The 24019-nt window shown below is 50.1% G+C and overlaps 1 protein-coding gene across 9 annotated transcripts in view; it reads right to left on the bottom strand.

Annotated features, from left to right (window-relative positions):
* NFASC (neurofascin) overlaps positions 1-24019 on the bottom strand; it is a 53237-nt gene that overhangs the window by 8509 nt on the left and 20709 nt on the right. For 2 of the 9 annotated variants that reach the window (XM_008499477.2, XM_030465390.1), the window contains 7 exons: positions 23163-23233; positions 22376-22598; positions 20649-20764; positions 19183-19387; positions 16515-16637; positions 15745-15918; positions 13752-13766 (listed from right to left, as the gene is read on the bottom strand). In XM_008499477.2, coding sequence (XP_008497699.1) covers positions 13752-13766; positions 15745-15918; positions 16515-16637; positions 19183-19387; positions 20649-20764; positions 22376-22598; positions 23163-23233 — 927 coding nt within the window. Of the gene's footprint in view, positions 1-2939; positions 3096-4842; positions 4960-7040; positions 7308-13751; positions 13767-15744; positions 15919-16514; positions 16638-19182; positions 19388-20648; positions 20765-22375; positions 22599-23162; positions 23234-24019 lie in introns of all 9 variants that reach the window. The other 7 variants (XM_008499481.2, XM_030465391.1, XM_008499475.2 and 4 more) reach the window with 6 other exon arrangements.

The raw sequence follows: 24019 nt of genomic DNA, 5'->3' as shown, positions 1-24019 counted from the left end.
GAGCTGAGAACTGGATTGAATTAGCTGAGTGCTTCAGGGGGAGAGGGGAAAGGGGAGAAAGCTTCACTGGGGAGCCTTGAAATGGAAAAAAAATTGTCTTAACAGCCCTGCTGGGATGGGGGTTGTGTGACAACCAAGGCTAAGGGGGAAACCAGGGGGGCTTCAAAGTCCAAAATGCCAGAACAAGCTGAGAGGTGGGTTCATCCCTCCCTGCAGCTCGGGGCTGAGCTCGGGGAGGGAGAATTGTGTCCCAAGTCACCAGGGGAACTTGCAGTGGGATGATGGCAGTGCTGAGAGAGAGCCAAGGTGGAGTTGCCATCCTTCCCAAAAAAGCAACACATGACAACCAAACTATAGTGAGGGTGAGCTTGTGTTTAAACGAGTGACTGTCATTGCAGCATCCAGGAAGGGAAGATTTTAGGGCATTTAGGCTGTCAGAGGGGATGGGTTAATTTGCTTTAAGGTCAGGCCAACATCAAGGGGAAAGAGTGGAAAGCAGCTCTGTAATTGCTCAGGTATTGATTAACTGCAACTGCAGGGATATTTTTTAATTACTTGTAATTTTGTGGCAGAAAGCAAGTTACCCAGCAGGTGGGGTTTATGTGCCAAACCTGCCTGTGTTCCACCAACAGAAAGAGAAGGAAAATTACTCAGTAAAGCAGTTAAATAGGTGAGGATTCACTAGCTCCAGCCCCACGTGTTCCTCTTCCCAGGGTTTGGACACTCAGGGGGATTTTTCTTTTAATTTTTAATTTTTTTTAATTTAGAAGACCTCTTTATATTAAGCTACGTTTCCCTACTGGAAGGAACTTGGAGCTGCCAGTTCATCAGAAGGCAAATTGGAGGGCAAGTTTCCTGCTGCCACAGAGCAGGGGGAAGATTTCCTGAGCATCCACACTCAAACTGCAGAAACCTCGAACCCGGCGCTTCCCAAAACCTTAAAAAAAAAAAACAAACCCCAAACCCCCAGAAGAACCCAGCAGTCCAAAGCACTCCTGATGGCTCAGGATTGCTCCAGGAACATCAATGTCAGCAGCATCCAGCCAGGGAGGGAAAGGATCTGCAGCATTGCTGCATGCAGGGACAGCAGCAGGGCTCAGGCACCCATCATCCTCATCACAGGGACAGAGGTGGCCCCATCCTTTATCTCAAAAGCATCCTTTATCTCAAAAGCATCAGTAGAAACCCCTCAATTACAGAAAATAGATATGCTGAGCCTGCCAGCATTCATCAGCCAAGGATATTGCTTTTTTTTTCCCCTTTTTCTAATGATTCCCAACCCCTTGGTGTCTGTTGGGCAGAGGGCTGCTGCCTCCTCTCCCCCCAGACCCCAAAATGGGTGAAAAGCTGAGAAAAGAGCCGGGTCCAGATTGGGGAACAGTTACCCTGAAAGCCACAACGCATGGGGTGGGGATGGGGCTGTCAAGCTGGAGGTGATTTTCTAAGTCAGGGGAGGGTCCCAAAGCAGAAAGAAAATTGGGGATGCAACATTGCAGCTGGAGCTGTTCTGGAGAGAGTCTGAAATTCAGCTCTTTCATTGCCAGAATCCTGCTCTGCAATGTGGAAACCTGCAGAGAGTTTGCACGTCTGCAAGCTGAGTCCTGCCAAAGCAAAGCTCTGAAAGCTCCTGAGGCCAGGCAGCAGCAGAGGGATGGGGAAGAACCCCTGTGAATAGAAATCCTTCTGGAAAAAAAGGGCTCTCTGCAAAGCTGAGTCTGCTCAGGGGCTGCTGTGTCCTGGATCCAAGCACATCCCTGGGTGATGGAGCAGTCGGAGGAGACACAGGAGCCCCCAGCACAGGGCAGAGCCAAGGTCAGCACTGGGTGGTTGTTTCCCAGGGATGGGCAGGATTCAGACATCAGGAACACCAGCAGCTGCCATCTGTCCCCATGTCCCCTTAGCACATCAGAGAATTACTCTGTGGCATTACAGCATGCCAAATTTTTGGATGCTAAATAAGATGTGAGGGGAGAGCTGCTGCTCCTCCCTCCTCCCCCCATTTGCAGGGGGAGCAAACGAGCTGCCAGCTCATCAGAAGGCAAAAACAAATTGCATTTGTTTTTTGCAGAGGGACTGCCAAGTGCTTGAGCTTTCCATGGCTGGATCTGAGCAAAATAATTCCTAGTGGTTTGGAAATCACAGCCTCTGCCTACTACAGCTGTCAGTGGGGGATACTCCAGGCTGGTGCTGGATGCTTGGGGTTTTCAGCTCTGTTTTTAGACCCCTCTGACAGGCCTTGTGCACAGGTTCCTCCAGCAAAACCCCCGGGTGATTCCAAAGGAAGTGCTGGCTGGCTTTGATTTACTGGAAATCACCTCGAGTGTGAACACTGTAGTTTTAAAACTGCACTAAGGGGGATTTGCTGCCTGTGGGAATCACTCAGGGTGTTCCTCTGGCATTGGGTGGCCTGTAATTAAAAAGCTGTCAAAATCACTGGGGTGCTAAGCCTGGATAATTGCTGTGTGCAATTAAAAGCCAAGTTGCCAGAGGAAACATACCTGGGGAATGGAAAGCCCTAAGGAAACACCACGTATGGTTCTCACCGTGGTTCTGCAAAGGCCACGTCCCAGTCCTGCCCCTCACCCCCAGCATCTCCCCCCTGCCCCAAACCTGGAACAAAGCAACCCAGAGCACCAAGTGGAAGTGCAAACCCCCCGTGGTTGGGGCTACAAGCAGAGCAGTGTGCGACAACATGAGCATGTCCTCCACCCTCCTTAGAGACCTTCCAAGGGACCCCCCCAGCCCCTCCTGGGGGTTCCGTGCAGGGCAGAGCATCCTCCTGGTGATGCTGGGGGTGGCTCTTGGAGAAGGGCAGAGCCTGGAGGGGGTGGATGAGGGTTGTTCCATGCAGTCCTGGTCAAACCACCTCCCCTCCACCACGGGAATGACATCGGGGGTGATGGATGTGACATGCCTCGGACACGCACCCCGTGGCTCACCTGAGCTGGTGGTAAAGGTTATGTAGGGGTGCTCGCTGGGGTTAGACCATATGGGGAACACCCACAGCTTGTACATCATCCCCGGGGTCAGATCCGCCAGCTGCACAGAGGAAGGGGTCTGAGCTTTGACAGGGATAGATTTCTCTGTCTTGTTACCTGAGAAACAGAAACCGCAGATCAAACCCAGCCCGGGGAGTCTCCGGGAGATTTCCCGTGGCCCTGGTGCCTGCTGAGCAGGAACAACGTGGGGTGATGGGCAAGGAGCTCCCCAAGGCCTGGGTGGCACTCAGAGAGGGTGGGAGGAAACCAGTGGTGCAGGAATATATGGGGAGGGGTTTGCTGCAGCCCTGCTTGCTCTACTGGAAAAAGATCCTGGTTGCTATTAGGTCTCTCCCTACTTTTAAGACCCCACAGGTCCTTTATCTGCCCAGCCTCAGGTCTGGAGAGTTGGGTTGTTTGTTTTTTTTACTGTAAGTCTGAATTTGCCTGGTCTCACTCAGCTGGGTTGGAAGTTGGTAAATCTGGTGATTTGGGGCAGTGTTATCCCTGCAGCAGCTCTGCTGGTAGGTCAGGGATGCTCTGGATGCATCCACCTGCATTATCCACCCTATGGATCTGCTGGCCCCAGCTGGCACATTGCTGCTTTTTGGGGGGGACACAGAGCTCCAGCCCTTCCATCCCCAGGAGGGATGCTCGTGGGCTGCTTCCTCTCAGATGCTGTTAAAAGATGATTTGTTCCTTGCACTGTGCCAGGAATCGTTTGCTGAGTGCTGAGCATGAAACCAGAGAATTCTAAGCAGGCTGGGGCAGGGCTTTGGTGTGGGGCTTTGGAGGGGGGCAGATCCCAGTGCTATGGGGTGGGGGCTTTGGCTTTAAGGCCAAAAGCATTCTGCTCACTTCCAGTGCCACCAGAAAGGGAGGTGGAGGCAGGACTGGAATTTCCTCTCTCTTTTTTTCCTCTTGGGGTTATCCCAAAGGATTCAGCCCAGGCTGAGCACATGGAGCATCAGCTGGGCTGGGGAAAATCCATGGCTGGTAGGAGGTGGGAGCTGGGGTACTTGGGATTTAAGGTCTGGCAAGTTGATGCAGACCCTGAATTATGGAAAGCAGTTAAAAGGGGAGGGAAGGCTGAGCCCTGCAGGCTGCAGAGTGAGACCAGGCTCTGGCTGAGCATCCAGAATTGTTTCAAGGAGAAAGCAAGGTCATCTCTTGAGCCACGTTGTAAATGGCAAAAGTGGTTTGCTGGGCATGATTATTTTAAATGCAGATTTAAGACTGGCACAGCAGATAAGGTGAGGGCTGAAATGGCTGGGAAATAAAGGCAGAGATAAGCAGTAGTCATCACTGCCTATCTACAAAGAAAGAAAATAAATCAACCAACAACATGTAAACATCTTTCTAAGCAAGTGCTAAAACCAGAGACACTGTCTGTTGAGTTCCCAGCCTAAGTAGGCAGCCTTACAATGCTTAGAGATAACAATATCCTATATGAGGGGAGATTTGGGGTCATAGATGATTCTGCCAACTCCAGGTTTGAGAATCTCCAAAGTTATTTACAACTGCTCTCCAATTTGAGTAAGTTTCATTTGTTTTTCCTAAAGTTTGGTTGTTTCTGTTTATATATATATATATATTTAAGGCTTTTTACCTGGTGAGCAGGTAGAGCCCAGCTCAATGAACAGCTCCCAAACGAAGAGCCTGGCTCATCCCTTGCTGCAAGGAGAGGGAATCACTGTGAAACACCAAGCTCAGCTCTAAGGAGCCATGACCACGACCTTCCTTTTCCTCCACACATCCAGAGAGCATCATCCCCCACGCAAAGGAACTGTTGAAAGCACAGGAGCTGGCAGGATCTCTACTGGCATCACCACCCTATAGAGTCCCCACGCGATCTGATGCTTACTGGTGATATACTTAACCACAAAGTCAGTTCCTGCAGAGTAATTGTGGCTCCAGGTGATGTTTGCCCAGTTACTATTAGCCATAGCTCTTATGTCCCATATGGACGATCCATTGGTGGCTGGTGGACAGGTTAGAAGAGGAGTTAGTATTTTGGGTTATACAGGAATGAGCCCTCAGCTAGCACCTGGCATTGGGAAAAAACCTTACAAAAATCATCCCTGAAGTTCATGCTTTTGGGTTCAACCTACAAGCATGCCTGAAGACATCTTTGTTCCCTTCAACATCCTTAACTTGGAATATTTGGAGGGCAAATCTGGTAGAAGAAGCTCTTTGCTTCTAAGTCTAGCTGCACTCAGGGTGTCCCTGGAGTCTGTGGCACATCCCTGAGGATTTTGGTCAGCAGGGAAACCTCCTGCCTCAAATGATGCCCAAACAGAGGTGGGAGAAGGACTCCCTGCCAGGGCTGAGGAGGAAAGACTGGGAGGGAATATTGTCACATTACTGGGGCTGGAGCCAGCCAGTGGGGCAATGAAGTCACTCGTTTCTCATTTTGAAGTTAAGCTTTGTCGACGTTGCTTTGGAGAGTGGCTGAACTTCCCTTCTAGTGAGGCAGAGCTAAGCCACTGGTTACGTGTGTGCTCAAGTTACACCTTGCCTTGGTTGTTATTATTTCCTTCAGGGTGTAGCTCAAGTCTTGATTTTAATAAAAACCACAGATTTCTCACTGGAAGAGGCCAGCCACCTGGCTTGTAGGGACACTGGAAGGTCAGGGAGGTGACCTCAAATCCCTGGCACAACCCCAACCTTGGCTGCCCCAGGGCTGCCCTGTCCACCCGTGTTAGGGCTCAGCCTCTCCCCTGCTGTCCCCAGGCTGCTTGGGGACACGTGGGGTTCCTCTTGCTCTGTGGCAGCACGTGCCTCACCTCTTAATTGCCTCTTTTTAATTAGCCAAGTTTTTTCCTGTGTAGTCACTTCACGGTGACTGTGCAGTGGCAGCGATCCCATTTCTTACTAAAACCTCTGATTAAATCCTCCTGAGCCAAAACCTCTGGATTTCCAGCACCAGTTCTGGAGCTGGTTTGGGTCTGGAAGCAGAGATCCCTCTCTGTGCCCTTACCAGCTCTGCCTGGGTCCCTCTGGTCAGGTCTGGATCTTTAATGAGCAAATCTGTGCAGAGCAGAGCTGGCAAATCTGGTTTAGTGCCCAGTACCAGCTGGAGGCTGGGTCTCCCAGCACAGGTTTTTGGTGGGGTTTTTTAATGCAAGAATATAAAGAAAGGGCTCTGAACTGCTGTGGTCTGATTCCTCGGATTAAAACAGGTGTCAGCTTTGATATGCATAGAATATAGAACTGTATGTTCACTGCTGTTATCTCCTTTCCCTCTTTGTGAAGAGCTAAGAAGGATTTCTGTAGCTTTTGCACTTGCATTTTTAGTGTGTCCTATGCACCTCTGTAACTGAATGATTCTGTTTGTGTTCCCTTTTACTACTGATTTATTTTGCAATACCCTGAACAGAACTCCCCGTAGCTATTTATTAACTGGAGATACCATTATAGCAGCACTTTAAAAACCAAGGCTCAGAGAGATACATCTCTCCATCCATCAATAAAACACCCAGAAAGCAGAGAACCTAAAGCATGGTGTGCTCATCCCATTCCAGCTGATTGCACAGCAACTTTACCTTGCCCTGACTAATCCCCACGTGCAGCCAGTGACCCCTTTCCCCTGCTCTCCTCTGGGCTCAGCCTGGTTCCAGCAGCACAACCCAAAAGGCAATGCTGACACTACCAGTGCTGACAGCTCTCTGGGCTAAGGGCTGATGGGCTAAATCTGAAGTGACATTTTCTATAATAGCAACAGAACCCTTCCTCAGTGGCAGCAAGAGACAAGAGAATACTTTTTAGAGAGCTTTTGGAGGGTCTTCCACCTCTTTCCCCAACACTGGGGCTAATTCAGCATCCTGACACCCTGTGGCATCCCTCAGGGTGGGACCAGGAGGGTGGCACCCCCCAAAAAGTGCCAGAAGCCCCTCGATTCCTGAGCTTGGGCCACCCCTGGCTCCTTGCAAAGCCATCCCCAGACTAAGCAATGCCTGAAGTTTTCCCTCTTCCCATTATCACTCCTTGCTCTGAGGAAGCTGCAGGGAAGGTCCCGGCGGGGTTAGGAGGGGGTTAGAGAGGAAAAGGAAAGCTCAGTACCCAACTCCTGCTTTGTGGTGGCTGCTGGAGCCCTCTCTGGAGCTGCTGTGGTGCTGGCGACGGTGGTGGCAGCTGTGGTGGTGATGGTGGTGGTGGTGGTAGTAGGAGGAGGAGGAGTAGTGTCGGTAGTTGTGGTAGTAGTAGTGTCGGTGGTAGTAGTAGTAGTAGTAGTAGTAGTAGTAGTAGTGTCGGTGGTGGTGGTGGTGGTAGTTGGGGCTGTTGTAGTACTGGTTAGATCGATTGTAGTTGGAGGCAACTCAGTTGCAGCTGGGAGAGGGAAACACTTGGCTTTTTAGAGAAGGGCCCTCAGGGCTGGCACTCCCCAACCCCAAGAGCTGGAGGCTGAGGCAGAGAAGGGGAAGCAGAGCAGCACGGGGAGAGAGAGAGGCAGCAAAGAGCAGCAGGAAACACCAGGCTGAACAACTCTTCCCTTTCCCATCTACATGCAGGGATGGGAGTGATGCTAGGGGGTGAGGAGGGGGCAGCAAGCAGGGGGCTGACCCCAGCAAGCACCTCCCGAGCACCCAGGGCTGCTCCCTGTCCCAGTGCTGAACGACCTGCTTCTCTTCTGCCTTGAGGATGGGCAGGATGGGCTGTCCTCCCCCCAGCCCCCTGCCCAGAACTGAGCTGAGAGCACTAAAGGCTCCCTGCAATCAGAAATGGGATTTCTCCCTTAAGGAAATGAAATAATCTTGTTGGTCAGGAGCCAGGCAAGCCACAATTCCATTCATTCAGCAGCCCCTGGACTACACCTCCAGTATTTATGAGCTGCAGCTTTTCCCTCCTGCCTTGTTCCCCCTCTGCTGCCCATGGGCTGGTGATGAGCAACCTGGATTTTAGCTCCTGGATGAGGGATGGATGGTGCTTTGCCACCACTGCCCCTCACAAATTTACATTTAAATTAAGCCAAACCCTGAGCTCTCCAGGGGGAAAATTGGAGCAATTTATTTCCTAAATTGCCCCAGTCCCCATCACCTGGGCTGAGCAGAGGGGTAAAATGTGCACCTTAACCCCCCCCCTCTGCAGCTGGAGGGTCCTGAGCATCCCCAAAGGTGGGAGTGGGGACTTGGCTTGGACCTGAGAACCTGCCAGCAGAAAATGCAGCAGAAATGCTGCTCAGTCTGCTGAAGGTACAAGAGGGGGGTTGTGATAAATTGTAGTTACTCATTGCTCCTGCAAATTGAGGGATTATAAATCCCCCTGTTAGGCAAATCATAGAATCATAGAATTGGCTGAGTTGGAAGGGACCTCAGAGATCATCGAGTCACCCCCAAAGGAGAACCACTCCAGGAAAATACTTTAAAAGGTGTTCCCTGGACCAAACCAGGGCTTGCTTTTTTTTTTTCCCCCCACCAAATCCCTCCCCTAAAACCTCAGCCCTCCCCGAGATCCCAAAGCAGGGAAGAGCAGGAGGTCCCTCAGGCCGGGTCTCTACCGAGCGCAGCTGCAAGGAAAGCAGAGTTACCAGCAAGTCCCCAAAACCTCCCCAAAAGTTCTGTCCCCAAACCTCCCCCGGGGTGTCCCCTCCGCCCTGGTCCCCCCACAGCATCGCAGCCACCTTCATGCAGCAGTGCAGCCACCCAAGGAAAGCACCGAGATGGGGAATGGGGGTGGTGACAGGGAGGGGACAAGGGACACAGGGCTTTGTCCTCGGGGGTTTGGGGCATAACAAAGCCCTGAGCAGCAGGAAAAGGCTGCCAGGAGGTTTTGCTGCTCTGCATTTCAAGCCAGCCAGGTCCTGGCTGAGGGCTTGGCAATAAGTTCCAAAAGCTTTGTTTGGGTTGAGAAGGATTTCACTCCAGTTCTGCTGATTCTGAGAGGGTTTTTTGGGGGGAGGTTAAGAGATTGATGTCACGAGGTTAATGTCACCTGAACCCGGTTAAGCCTCAGCTCCTCATGTACACACCCAATAAACACCCCAGACACTCTGGTAGCTCCTGCAGCCTCAGCACTTCCCCTGTCAATCCCTAAGGAAAACGGGACCCAAAAAAGGCACAAAGGAACTCGCTGAAAGGCAGGAGCAGGCAGACAACCCCCTACAACCCTCTACAACCTCCTACAGCCTCCTACAACCTCTTACAACCTCCTACAACCTCTTACAACCTCCTACAACCTCTTACAACCTCCTACAACCTCCTACAACCTCCTACAACCCTCTACAACCTCCTACAACCCTCTACAACCTCCTACAACCCTCTACAACCTCTTACAGCCTCCTACAACCTCCTACAACCTCTTACAACCTCCCCAGCTCTGTCTCTGCACCCTGCCTCTCCTACACAGCACCTTTGAGGACATCCACAGCACCCAGCTCTGCTGGGAGGGCTTTAGGAGGCACCAAGCTCCTCCAGACCCTCGATGGGAAGAGAGAATCCAGGGTAAGTCCAAGCTTCCCTGTCCCTCCTGTAGGGAACCATCCCTGAGTGTCACAGGCAGAGCCCCAAACAGGCAACCAAAGGGATTGCCAGCTCTGAGCTGGGCTGCTCAGCTCCAGGTGATGTTGGGCAGGATTTGCCCCCCTTGCCTCCAGCAGAACCAATTCCTGAGAGCAGGGCTATGGGATTGCAGCAGAATAAAACCAGTTTGCTCCCATGCAGGTCCCTGTGTCAGAGCAAGGAGGGGGGGTTGGATAAAAAGAATCCTGGCAGGACTAGGAACAGGTTAAAACGTGGGATGAGGTGAGTGTGGGCAGCACCCTGCTGCAGGGTGGGGGATGAGTCCTCAGCTGCCCCAGATCCAAAGGTCCAACCTCATTTGTGTCTGAATAAGAAATGTATATACAGGGAAAAGCTCAGCTGGGAGATCTGGGGAAGAGGAGATAAGGGGCATCCCCTATGCTTTGAAATCCTCCCCTAATGAGAGCTGGTGACAATCTGGGGGGAGATAAAAGCTGAAGAAAAGGGCTCCCTGCCATAGGGCAGCAGCAGGGAGCAGCTCTGCACCCTCCCTGGGGTTCTTGGGGTCTCCAGGTGCTGCCCAGCACCCCGGGGCTGGTTAAGGAGTGACAAATCACTGCTCCCAGTAGACAAAAAGGGGTCAGAGAAGCTGGAGAGCCAAGCTGGCATGTCCAGAAAGCTAATTCCAAAACCCCACACATCCTTTTACACCCAGGGTTGCAGTAGTTCAGCAGGTAAAACCTTTCAGAGCTTTGCCAAGGAACTCAATTTATTTCCCTGCATCCCCATGGGGAGATTCACTCAAGGGCTTTGACAGCAGTTGCCTCAAGTTTGGGGTACAAAACCCAGCATTTGGGTGATGGGGGAACAAAAATTCCCCTCCCAGAAAGCAGGAGAAGGCACAGAGAAGGGGCTGCCCCTTTCCCACCCTGCATGGAATAAACCCCAGGCTTGAAACCACCCCAAGTGCACCCCAGAAACCTGGGGGAGAAGCCAAGAGCAGCAATTCCCGTTCTCCCCTCCCCACCTCTCCCTGTAGCCAGGCTTCCTGGAATCATCCTAAAGAGCCTTCAGCTCATTAAGAGGCCCCAGCTTTGCAGGGCAGAGATTGCTTTTTTTTTTTTTTTTTTTCTGTCTGCAAAATGCATTATCCTGTGGGGTAATGGAGGGGCAGGGTGGGGAGGAGATGGGCTGGGATAATGGATAGGGGCTGCAGCAATTAATAAGCTCAGTAAGGAGATGATGCTGGCAGCAGGCTGGATGCTCCTGGCTGCAGCTTGCTCCCTAGCAGCAGGAAAAAGGAGCCCAAAGTTCCAAGGGGAAAAAAAAAAACCAAACCCACCCCAAAAAACTCTGTGAGGTTTAGGTTAGAAATGAGGAAGAAAGAGCAAAGCAAAAAGGGGATATTTAAAAGGAGGACTCTTAAAAGAGGGACTCAAGTCCTGCTCCCTGTACTGGAGCAGTTCAGGGAGAAGCTGCACAGGTTTTGGTTTGGTTTTGGTTTTTTTTTTTAAAGTACAGGAAACATTACACATCCATCCTGCTCTTTAATTATTTAAATGTGCTTTTAATGTGTTGTTAGGCTGTAGTCACAGCTTTCCCTTGGGTGTGTCTACAAAATAATTAGGCTTGGAGAAATCAGATGAATTTTTCATGAATTTTGATGATCAGCCAAATACATTTTCAGAGCTTTTTTTTTTCTTTTTTTGTTCTCTATCTTCTCGCCCTCTCACAGTTTTTAGCAACAGAAGGAAATTGCAAAGTCTTTATGGTAAAGATAAAGTGTTCCCAATCTGATAGCTCTAAGAAATTCAAGAATAGAAAAGAGCAATTGAGCAGCCTCTAAAAGAGAGGGGTCAGCAGTTCTCTCTGTTTCTACTGCTGTCCCTTTCTAAAATGAACAATAGGATCTTTCTCCTCCAATTCCTATTTAGGGGGAGACAAAAAGGGAACAGAGAAAAGTCAATGTTTTTTCCTTGAAGTTGAAGACCAACACTCTTTGTGGTCCCTAACGAAGTTTTGCCATACTCTGGGATAACAGGGGGATCCAGTTTTGACTGCATTTTTTTTTTTTTTCCCTCATTCATAGCATAAATGGAAGCCCTTTTTAAATGTCCCCTCTTTTCCCAGATCCCCTCTCCCTTTGTCCATGGCTGGATTAAGAAAAGCAAAGTCTTTCCTAAGGGAAAGTCCCTGCAGTCCCAAGCAGGGCCAGTTTCTCACACACACACAAACCAGCCATGACCCTCTACGTGTAAGGTTACCCCTGGAACTTTTGGTTTAAGGTCAGCAGCCCATGACAAAGAGTTTTTACTGCAGTTTAAGAGAATTTTCACTAGGAACCCATAAAAATCTACAAAATCTAGATCATGGATCAGAGCTGAACTTCCAAGAAAGGCCAAGCAGCGTTTCACGTGAGCACGGAAGAGAAAGAGCATCTCAGCACCTCTTGAATTGTCTCAGAGGTCCCATAGATACCCCGGGTCCTACCAAGAAGTTACATCCAGCTCAAGAGGAAGACAAAAATGTGTTCTGGATCCTACACTGCCTTGATTTCTCTTGCAGAAGCCTCTGGCCCAGCGAGGAAGCTGAGGATGTGGCTGAGTTATCGACCTTACTGACCCTGAGACATCCTCCAGCTCTGCCATAACTTGGCCCTTTACTACTTCTCCTAGCAGGAGATAAAGCAATAAGAGGCCTGGGGGGGAGCAGAGGGATCTGTTCTTGTAGAATTAGCTTTAAAAGGCAAATAATTCATCTGGCTTCCAGTGGTGTAAGAAACTATGCCTGAAGTGATATGATGCTGGAAGGATAAAGAGATCACGTTGTGCTTCTCAAAGTTCAGCAATATCCACTGCAAGAAGAAAAAGGACTTTAGGAAGGTGATCCTGCTCCACAAGAAAAATCCAGATTCTTGTGGTTAAAGTAAAACCCTGGCTGAAGTAAAAGCTGCAGCAGCAAAGCAGCTCTCCCAGACAGAGGATAGAGATCCCCCCAGCCCAAAGGTTACATCTGTGGTCAGTGTCCCACCACCCAAAGCTGACCAACAGCAGACCAATCTGTTACCCCCTTTTTATTTTTATTTTTTAAAGAAAAGATACCAAGAAAAAGACTGACATCTATTCAGAAAGGGGAAAAAAAAACACCTACAAAATACTATTGGGTAGAGAGGCATCAATGCAACAAAACCATAGGAGAAACATCTCTGATGGAGGAGGGAAAGCAAAACCTACAGGTGCAGAGAGCAGGTCCTGCACTTGTATCCCTTGGGAAGAGCCTTCCCTAAGAAGCTGCTCCTCTTTGGGAAGCCTTGGGGCTGTGTCCAGCCAAGGCAAAGCACAACACAACCTCTTACAGAGCCCTTGAGGGCTACAACTCCAGAGCCAAAGCTTTCCTGCAGCACTCAGAGTGCATTTGGGCTGGCACTGCCTCCAGCTCCCTCTGAGCATGGGCACGGGCTGGTCCCACAGCCCAATTATTGGCTAAAAAGGTGGGGAATGGAACAAAAAAATAAAAAACAAACCAAAAAAGCAGCTTTTGTAAGAGGTGGGTGTCCTGTGGACAAGCAGAAGTTGTGCTTGTGCTTTGCAAGGCTGACCCTGGGCAACTGAGGATCTGGTTTTCCTTGGGAGGAAGTGAAGATGCTGCCCCCTGTGTTACAAGAAAAAGGTTTTTCTTTGCTTCCAAGATGCTGTAGAAAATTGGAGGGCAAAGCCAGCAATAGCCTCACATGCAGACATGCACAGCGGGGCCACCAACAGTGTCCTTAACCCTTTCAATGGGGGCCTGGGAACAAAAGGATTCTCCCCTACAAAAGCCCTGAGAGCCACGGGGAGGTGGTGGTGATGGCCAAGGGGAAGAGCAGCAATACCAGAGCTCCTTGGGTGTGAAAATGCAGCTTAAATCCTGCAGGACAGAGCAGAGGGAGGGCTGGCACAGGGGCTGTATTTTGCTGGGCAGGGATGACGAGGCTTAAAAGGGCTTTGTGCAGACCAGGGCTTAAAAAAAACCTCATTAAGAGAGCAACTTGAGTCTCATTTTTGCCTTTCCAGTCTGGGGCAGGTGGGTTTGGCCATCACGAGGCAGCTGGGAAGCTGTTCCACCTCTTGCAGAGAGATTTGAATCTTTGCAGACCCCTTCCTGGCAGAGCCCCCCCCTCTCCCTGCTGCTTGGGGGGTTTCCTGGGATTTTTGTGTGTCCAATTTAGCTTCCTGAGCCCTCACCTTCCCATTGAAAGGGTTAATGGGGTGCATGCTTAGGTGCCAGAGAGTGAGCAGTGCCCCGTGGCTGTTACCTCCTCCGGTGGGTACGGTACCTGGGCTCGGAGTGGCTTCAGAGGGCAGCGCCAGGGAGGGGAGGGAGAGGAAATAGGAGGAGAGAAAGGAAGAGAAAAAAGAGAGGAATATAGAGATACATCAAACAACGAGAAGACACCAACAGAGACTCAGGACCAGAGGGTTGAGAGGGAGGGAGTAAAGGAATAAACAGCCCAGCCCCTCCCTGTGCCTCTGGACAGAGCCCAGGGACTGCCCTGGGGTGATGGAGAGCTGGGCAGACACACAGCAGCCCTGCAGCAGAGGGGCCATGGGGTGCCTTAAGCAAGGTGCTTGTGTTTAATCTGGGTTTTGATGCTCTGAATTTCACCTTTGGGTTTTTTTTTCCCCCTAGGGTAATTCTAAGCTCAGAGCTCTTCCTGCCTCCTGTGGGTTGGAGCCCAAGGTGCAGAGCATCAGGGGGATGTGGTTTATCTAAACCTCAGGTGAAGGAGGCTGGCAAGCAGAAACCAACCTCTGAATGCATGAATGGGTTTCATTTGCTTAATCTGCTGCCTTTTTTCCTTTTTTTTTTTTCTTTTTCATTCCAAAACTCATCTTTTGTGCAGCTTTCCAGCAGGTCCCTTCAGAGCAAAGGGCAATGTAGAGCTATTATTGTACTTGCATGCCTGTCACTCACCTGGGCCATGTTCTGAGGACAACCTTTCCCATGGTTTGTCACTGCAGATAGGGATTTGGCTCCTTCATTTTTCTCCCTGCTTGACAGCCAAGGCTTTGTCCTTTTGAGTGGCTGCAGCTCATCCCTTCAACAGGGCCAGGTGGGGGACACTGGGTGACATTGCCCACCTTCACCCCCACCCCAGGGACCCTTCCCTTGTCACACTGCCACACTCTATAGCTGCTCTGCCCTGCTACAAATCAGTTCAGCAAGATAAAGGTGGTTCTGGCTAGGATTTAGCTGTGCTCTCCTAACAGTGGCTGCTCTTAATATACAGAAATCCATAAAGCAAAGGTCTGTGCAACAACTAGAAATATTATTAGCCCCCAGAAGCTTCAATCTCATCCCTGTTCTCTGACATTCAGCAAAGCTCCTTTCCCAGGCAGTGCCATGCCCCCTCTTGTGTTTGCCAGGGAATAATTTTTCTTATTTTTTTTTTCCATGCCATCTGCAGCCCCAGCTCCCATCCCAATCCAGCAATCAGTGGAGCTGGACCCCACCTAAGAGGTGTCAGGAAGCATTTCATTTCCACTGGGTCATCAGCAGAAATTACTTTTCCTACTCTGAGCCATTAGCTGGGGAGGGGGAGCTGGAGGAAAGGAGACCAAAACTCCATTAAATCAGAGCTCTAACCAAATCATTGGCCTTTTAGCAAGCACTAAAGAAAGGAAAGAGCCACTTTTGTCTCCCCGAGTTCCCTCGGGGCTCCTGAACTTTCACTTAGTTTGATGAATGTCCCACAATGGGAATTTTTATCTTATTAGGAGCTTGGGAGTTGGAGCTTTGCTTTGGAGGGTCAGGTCAGCTGCTGGGGATGGGGAAGGGGCACAGCCTGGGGGGTGCAGCTGTTGCATCCCCTTGGAGCCACGTGAAAAATCACCCCCATCTGCCCCTGATTTCCCTCCAAGAGGAACTGCAGAGGAGCAGATTAGAGCCTCAGCTTCTGCAAGAGGAGAGCAAGATGCTCCAGGGGCATCTGAAGAACCCTAATGGGGTCTTGCTGGGTTGAGGGGCTCAGCAAGATTCTTCTGTCACCTCTTCAGCATTTCTGCTGCAGCACTTGGGCCTGGTTAGTCATCTGTTTGATTAACTATCTGTCTATTTATCTATCTATCTATTTATTTATCTATCTATCTATCTATCTATCTCTCCATCCATCCATCTCTGCAGTAGGCAGCAGCTCTGCACCAGTTACCAGCTTGTTCCTGTTGCTCTATGGACCACCTGGTTCCCCAAGCTGCAGTTTTTGGCTGCTCCATGGCCCATCACCCCCACAACCTCCCAGCAAAGGCAGAAGCTGTTCCTGCTCCACATACCTTCGTTGAGCAAGGCTGGGGACTCCTCCACCAAGGTTTCTCCTTCTCCCACCTGGGTCCGGGCACGCAGGAAGAAGCGATAACGGGAGATGGGGTCTGTCCTCTGCAGGGTGAACTTGGTCTGGTTGGGAGAGAAGTTCTCCACCAGGGTTCGGCCCGTTTTGGATCCATTAACTGGGGAGGAAAGGCAGGTCGTGGTGGCTTCAGCCTTGGTTCAGAAGGATGGGTGCTACCTACCTCACCCCAGGACCAGACCTATGGTCAGAGGGGGTTCAGAAGTGCCCAGAGCTCCAGCTGCTGCTAAATACCCTTTGTCTGGGGCACTTGGGACATTTGAGGATGGAGAAGTGGCCATGGATGGGCACAAAATAAGGGCCAGGGGCTCAGAGAAGGCTGTGCTGCCCCAGGCATCGTGCTGGGCTCTGCACTCTGGGCAGCATCTCTCACACCTTGTGCTCTAGTGAGCTTGGAAGCTGCTCAGACTGAGCTTAAAGAACTTCCTAAATCAGAGCTCAAACTTCTTTCCCTTCAGGGGTTGAGTCTGGAGAAGTGCTGAGCACCCACGACCCTCCTTGGTTAACTGCAGCAGCCCAGCACCTCTCCAGGACTCCTCTCCAGCATCGTGTGATGTCCTTTACCCCAAGCTCTCTGTGTCCAGAGAGTCCCCAGTCCCTTACCCAGGGGTTTCAGTGCTAGGTGAGGAGGTAATTAGCAGCAAGGGAAATATTTAATGACTTATTATCTCTAAGAAAATAATCTGTGGAACGTACAGGCTTGATATCTAAGGCTGTATCCTGTGAGGACTCCGTTGGGATGCTCTGGCTGATCCCACTCCAGATTGATGCTTTCCAGATTTGGCTGTCGGATTCTTAAATACCTGGGGGAGCTGGGCACTTGGGAGGAGGATGGGAGCAGGGAGGAGAGGGAAAGAAGAAAAAAAAAAAAACAAAAAACACAGAAGGTAACATACCTGACCATACTGTGTGCATGGCAGGGTGATGGGTACACTGAAGACACTCAGAAATACACAGATAAAACACACACACTGAAGGTCAGGAACAAGAATCTCTGCCAGAAACCATGCACCAGCCCAGGGTTTCCAGCAGGATGAGTGCAGGGAGCAGAACCCAGAGCAGCTCTGCATGCAGCCCAACCCCTGCAGCATCCTGCCCCTATAGCACTGGTTGTGTCCCACTGCCCCCCAGCACCCTACAGCCACCACGTGGAGCTGGGACCCAGCTCAGGTCCCACTTTTATCCACTCTCCACAGATTTTCCAGGTTTTTTGGCAGTCCCCCCCTCAGCCCAACATTTACAGCTCATCTGTTTATCTGCTGGAATGGTGAGGAATAGTTTAGCAGCTGCCTTACTGCAAAGCATCTTTGGGGGGGTTTGATGGCTGGAGACCTGGGAGCTGGGGCACAAATAGAGAGGTCCTTACCCCGAGGAATAGCTGCTTTTATGACTGCTTTTTCAAAGCTAGTAAAGGAAGGAAAGCATTTTACACTGTTGAATTTAATTTTACTCCTGGTTTACTCCTAATTGCAGTGACTTGACTTGGGGAAGAACTCAGCTCTCCGAGCTGGGAGATGAATGATTTATAGGTTTTTTTTTTTTTAAATAGAAGTTTTATAGAATATCATGAACTCTGCCAGGCATCAATATATGGTCAATAAAATCACTTAGAGGTCCAGGGGAAATCAAACCAGCAGTTTGCTTGTGACAAGAGTGAGTATAACCTGCTGCAACTGCTCCAATCAGTGCCACCCATGTATGCACTATAGTGACCCCAAAGGCATAAAGCTACCCCAATGGATATAGCCAACCCTAATCCACACAGGGAGCCCAAATCCATACAGCCATCCCAAATCTATACAGAGATCCAAAATCCCTACAGAAATCCCAAATCCATTCAGGAATCCCAAATCCATACAGCCATCCCAAATCTATAGAGAGCTCCCAAATCCATACAGCCCTCCTAAATCCCCACAGAGATCCCAAATCCATACAGCCATCCCAAATACAGTCATCCCAAACCTATACAGAGATCCCAAATCCATACAGAGATCCCAAATCCATACAGTCACCCCAGCAGTTAAATCAAAATGCACCTGAGTGCAGCTCCACCCTGCTGGGACAGAATCCTTTCTTTCAAACAAGTTTAATTCTGGCTGGTCAACTGAAAATCCATAGAAAAAATGGAAACAGCATCCAAGGGAGGCAAGAGGCAGGGCTGAGAGATGCTGGGTTTGTACAGCAGGAATTAGGAGGAAGAAAAGAGGAAAAGCCTGGAGTATTTTGTGGCAGTCGAGAGAGGATTTGTTTCCAGCCTCTGTTGTTTCCTCTCCTTGTGTTTTTCCACCATTCTGTGCCAAACCCAGCAGGGCTACAGAGAGATTCATTGTCAGCACAAAAAGTTATTGGTGTGCCCATAAATAGCTCCTGTGACAGCCAGAAAATGAAACCCTCAAGTTCATCCTTGACACCAGCTCCTTAAAGAGAAGAACCAGGGGTTCCTGCCTGAAAAGCCTGACAGGGATCTTGGTGCCAGAACAGAAGGACTCAGCTCTTGCAAAGCTGAGACTGAAGCCAATTCCCTCTCCTTTCACCCCCAGCAGCACAGGGAGGTGCAGGGACATTCAGGGGGCAGGGTGCTCTGCAAACATTTCTCATGCTCAGCCTAAGAGCTCCGTGTCCAAAGCACCCAAACGGGAGTTCCAGCTTGAGGAGACAGAGCCAGGAGGTGGCTTTAGGTGTGGAGGTGTCACCTGCCCTGCAGTGACTGAGTATAGGGACAGGGATGCTGTGGAGAAGGTGGTGACAAGGCACAGGGTGTTGCCAGGGGAGAGGGATGCTGTCCCCAGAGTGGTGACTAAGGCACAGAGTGGGACAATGATGCTGTCCCAAAGATGCTGCCCTGGCTCAGGGTGTTGCCATGGGACAGGGATGCTGTCCAAAAAGTGGTGCCCAAGGCATGGGGTATTGCTATGGGACAGGGATGCTGGGGAGAAGGTGTTGACCAAGACACAGGGTGGTTGGTGCTAGGGGACAGTGATGCTGTCCAAAAAGTGGTGACCAGGACACCAGGGAAGTGCCAGGGGACAGTGATGCTGTCCAGAAAGTGGTGATCAGGGCACAGGGAAGTACCATGCGACAGTGATGCAGAGGAGAAGGTGGTGACCAAGGCACAGGGTGGTGCCAGGGGACAGAAGATGCTGCCCTGGCTCAGGATGATGCCATGGGACAGTGATTCTGGGGAGAAGGTGGTGACCAAGGCACAAGGTGGTACCATGGGACAGTGATGCTCTGCAGATGCTGCCCAGACTCAACCAAAACTCATCCCTTAACGCACCTCCTGCTCCTCTCTGCAGAGCTGAACCACCCCAAGCTCTGCAGGCACAAGGGATGGGTGCTGGCACAGCCCCCCCAGGGAACCTACCTCCTTCTGGGGTGGGGAACTCCTTGACTTCACTGCGTGGGCCATCTCCTCTCCCGTTGGTTACAACCATTTCCAGCTTGTAGTTGCTGTAAGGAAACAGCCGGGACACTATGCCCCGGTTTCGGTCTCCAGGAAAACTCACAAACTGCCGTTTTTTGGAGACCCACAGGTTCTTCAGCAAACTACTGTCTCTCCAGAAATAAGCCTTCAAGAAACATGCATGGCAAGTGAAGCTTTTCCTACTTCAGTGCAATTGGTTTGGGTTTTTTTTTGTTGTGGTTTTTTTGTATTCTGATTTTTTTTTCATTAACACAGCAGAGCAGCAAAAGAGCCCAAAGAGCAGCTCTCTGCTGCAGATGGGTTTGGGTTTTTAGAGCCATTAATGAAGCTCCACAACCCCCCCCCCAACCCTCCCCCCAGCCCCAGGCAGGTCAGTTGTGTTACCCGAGGAAAAGGCTGAGCATGGATGGGGTTAAGGGTTTACTGAAAGTCACAGAGCAAAACCAGCTAAGCTCAGCCTAAAAAGAGCTTTTTCTGGTTCCTGAGCTGAGGAATGAAGTGACTCTTCCTTCCTACCCCTGTTAGTGCCAGGGGGATGAGTCCAGGCACAAAGGAAAGTCTGGGCCTGGGAAGTCTCCTCCATTTGAGGCCTTGACTGTAAATCTTATTTCACACAGAAATAAGATTCCTTCAGAAGACAGACCAAGGATGGGGAAAAAAAAAAAAAAAGGGAAAGCAGTACCCAGGGAAGTTTGCTTTATGCCCAGGGGATTGCTGGATTTGAAACGCTGGAATTCTTTCCAGGACATGGTTTGGGGAACAACTTAAACCTCATAGAGGATTGTTTGGAACAGGGTCTGGCTTCTGTGTTTTACCTTAGCAGTAAATATTCAACCTTAAAAGAGAAATCAAAGAAACCAGAGGAGGATCCATGCTGTCTTTAGTTGCCAGTTAGTAGGAACCGATGGGTTTAGGAGGCTTTGCAGGGGTTGGTGTTCAGTAAAAGATGATGTGGGCACTTTGGGGATGACACAAAACCCAGGCTTGGTTGTCCCTAGTTGAGGTCACTGTCCCCAGAGCCAGCCCATGGTTCTGGGCAGCTCTAGAACCAGGAGAAACATCTCAGCATGGGCAGCAGCACCCCAAGTCCTTCTCTGGGTGCACAGCTCTGCTCACTTTGTCCCAGCACCCCAAATCCTGCAGCCAGGCAGAGGGTGATGCCAGCCCAGCACCCACGGGAGCTTTTCCCAGCCCCATTTGGGCACCACCAAGAGCAAACCAGAAACCTTTCCTTTCTGGTGCTGCTCCAGAGCTGAGAGCTCAGCCCCTCCGTGGTCTGCACCCAAGGGTGGGACAAGGGTCCTGCTGGCCAGAGGTGACTTTTCTGTCATCCCCGGGGCCACCTGGGCTAGTGAGGAGGTTAGGTGTGTTATTAGTCAGCCCCGAAGAGATTTGGCTTTGCTCACTCTGTACTCCTTGAGCTGTCCCTGGATGGTGTCCAGGTGCACCCGGGTCCAGGTCAGAGCTATGGCAGTGCTGTTTATAATTCTGATCCCAACATCCGTAGGAGCAGCCTTGGGATCTGAGCAGGCAGGGATATAAAGCAGAGTGTACATCAGGCACCTGGGGGTACCCTGGGGGTTGGACAGATGGACACACAGACACCCCTCCTGCCCCCCTCTTGCCCTGGGTTTCTCATCACTGCAAACCTGGGGAGCAGCTGCACCCCGGGCACTGCCAGCAGTGCTGTCAGGGGCATAAATCCTCTCCTTTTCTCCCTCTTTAAATCCTCCCTGAGAATTTCCAACCTGGGTGACAGAAAACAGGAGGGACAGCCACCTCTCAGCTCCCTCCTTTGGAGGAGCAGACCCCAAGCAGAGAGCAAAGCATCACTTACCTCCATCCCCCTCCCCTGCTCCCTGCCATGTGCATCCTTAAAAAGTTGTTTATCAAGCATTATTCCCATAGGAAAGGGGACAAAAAAACCCCCAAAACCAACCCTATACCTCAGTCAACCAGCCACCATGAGAATAATAATGACCCTGCAGGGTCCCTGCAGGCTGTTGGGAGCTGAGCTGGGCAGGGAGGAAGGGGTCTGGGTGGCACAGCCCCTGCTGCCAGCACACCCAGCACATCCCCCTGCACCTGCCTGGGCACCACCCACCTCCTGGTTCCACATCTCCTCATCTCAACCTGGCCAGAACCTGCTGGTGATCCAGTTTGGTTTTAAACCTCCTCTTCATAGCAGAAATCTGCAGGTATTTGTGAAGTAATTCAGACAGGATGGGGCAGGGACTGGGCTTTTTTTGTTTGGTTTGGGGTTATTTTTACCTTGTCCCACCCCTCAGGATACAGGCAAGAACCCATTTGTGGCTGGGATGTGACAGGGGAGCATTGGTCCCCCTGATTTCCCTCCATGTAAAGCACACTTGTGCAGGCTCATTCCCACCCTCCCCAAACTCCAAATTATTATTGCACAAGTTTTCCACTGAAACTAAAAAAAAAAAATAAAATAATAAAAGCCATCCTGGTAGTGCAGAGGAACTCACAGAAATGAAAAATGAAGCTGTTGGCAGCAAACCACATTATCCTGAGAAGGGAAGGAGAATCATAGCTCAGAGATTTGATGTTACAGGTGCAGAAGGTGACCCCAGTAGCTCAGAAAGAAGGTGACAAGAGTTAAGGGAAGGAAATACACATCCAGGAGGATGTTTCAAGATCAGCTGAGCAAAGTGTGTTGCAAAGAGGAGCCCAAGCTGGGGTCTTCTCAGAGAGACACAAGAATCCAGCCCAGGATCAACCAAGGTCCTTTTGGCCATTTGTAACACCCCTCATCTGAGTGGAACTCAGTGCTCCACAGGGGCCAAAAAATTCCCTGTTATTATTAATATTCCTGTTATTATTTCCTATTATTATTATTATTGGGATAGAGCCAGAGCTCATCTGAAGTGAAACCCAAGTGTCTTCACAGTGGTCACAGAGCCTTAGGGACCTGGTGGCTGCAGGCAGAGCCCAGAGCAGAATGGAATGGCCCAAACTCTTCCTTTTTTTTTTTTTTTCTCAGTGCATGGAACTGGATTTTTGTGCCCAATCCAGCAGTGCTATCAACACATCCCAGGGCAGAGGTGCCAACCCACTGACCTTGGGTGGGATCCTTGCCCTTCTGGACCATTTAGGCTGAGGAAATACTCACAATCTTCCCCGGAATAGCCAATGTAGGTGTCAGGCTCTGGTGCTCGACCAAAGTCATTCTCTGCCTGCACTTTGATCTCGTAGGGGACGTAGATGGGGGTGTTCCACACCACGTGTCTGGGGACTTTCACTGTCTCATTGTACCAACTCCCCCGGGGGTCCCTTCGCCTCCATCTCACGATGTACCTGAGGTTGGGGCCGTAAGCTTGAGTTGCATTCAGAGGCTTGAATGGAGCAAAACAGAAAGAAAAAGAGGAAAAGGAGCTGTAATTCTCTGCTCTGGAGCTCTACGAAGCTCTGCTCAGCACCTGGGGTTTATTTCGTGCTTCAGCAGCCAATCTCAAAGGCCAAATATTTTAGGAACAAAGGGGGAGACATCCCCAGTCCTCGCCCTCCAGACCCAAGGCAGGACCAAGATCCTTATATTCCAGCCCACACTGCAATTCCCAACCTCCTTGCAGATCCTGGCTTATCAGGGGATGACACCTGCTGGTCCAGGAGGAAAAGCCAGAGCTGGTCCCTCAGCCCTATAAAGGAATCAGACTCAGCATCCTCCTTAACCCATGACCCAGCATCTGTTCCTTGACTTCCTTGTAAATTATTTTTAAACCTTTTTTTATTTTTTAAACCTTTTTTTAGGCACTAAACATGGCCTCTCTTGTAGCAGAATCCTCTGCTTTTTATTTCCTTTATGATCACAAAGTTGGAGGCTCCAAGATCTCCAGACCTTGGCATTTGGGACCCTACTGGTAAGATGCTGGGTGCCCATCAAGCATCAAAGAACTCACCGTCCAGGTTATCTCCATGTTGTTTTTTTGGGTCCCTGCACCTTGAACCCCAGTTGGGTTAATTTCAGGACCTGAAATTCACGTTGCAAACATAAAACAAAACAAAATAAACGCAAGAAAATAAAAAGAAAAGAAAAACAAAACATGAAAATGGGGTTTATAATGCTGAAAAACGACCATCTGAGGGGTTAAAACCCCTTCACTGAGCAAGCCAAAAATACTTCCAAGACAGAAGTTAATGGCCTGATTTTTCCAGAACTTCTCAGTCAGGTTAATGGAACATGAGACTCTCAGCACCCTTGAAAACCAGGCCATTTATTTAGGAGCCTCTTTTTTTTTTTTTTTTTTTTCTCCCCCAAATGTCCTAAATCTCTGAAAGACAACCATTGTGCAGCAAGCCCAGGAGCTGAGCCTGACACTTCAGAAACCTGAAACAAGAAGAGCAATGTCAAAAAGCCAACACTAGATGCCAGCAGCTATTGCAGAACCCTCTCTGCAATGGTTCAATGAAGAAATCCACCTGCTTGTGAATTCCTCAGGAGTTTTCCCAAGTATTCTACAAGGTAAAAAGCACTGGGCACACAAACTGAAGAGCCAAGAAGCTTCAGGAGCTGGAGCTCACTTCAGTCCTGCATCGATCTGGGCTCCTGGCCAGCTCCAGCAGCAGACACTGAATTAGCAATTTTGGAACAAAATGCCTTTTGCTGGTGGCAAAGTCTTTCCAAGAGACTTTGGAACTTCCTGTGGTCAGAAAGGACGAAAGGCTTTCTTTAAAATGCTTCTCTTTAAGGTGACCCCAGGTTTCCCTTCACCAGATTCTCCTGGTGAAGAGAAATCCCTTCCATTGGGGTTTTGCT

The sequence above is a fragment of the Calypte anna genome, chromosome 26, assembly GCF_003957555.1.
Source record: "Calypte anna isolate BGI_N300 chromosome 26, bCalAnn1_v1.p, whole genome shotgun sequence".
Lineage (NCBI taxonomy): Eukaryota > Metazoa > Chordata > Aves > Apodiformes > Trochilidae > Calypte > Calypte anna.
This window is presented reverse-complemented; position numbering and strand designations above follow the sequence as displayed.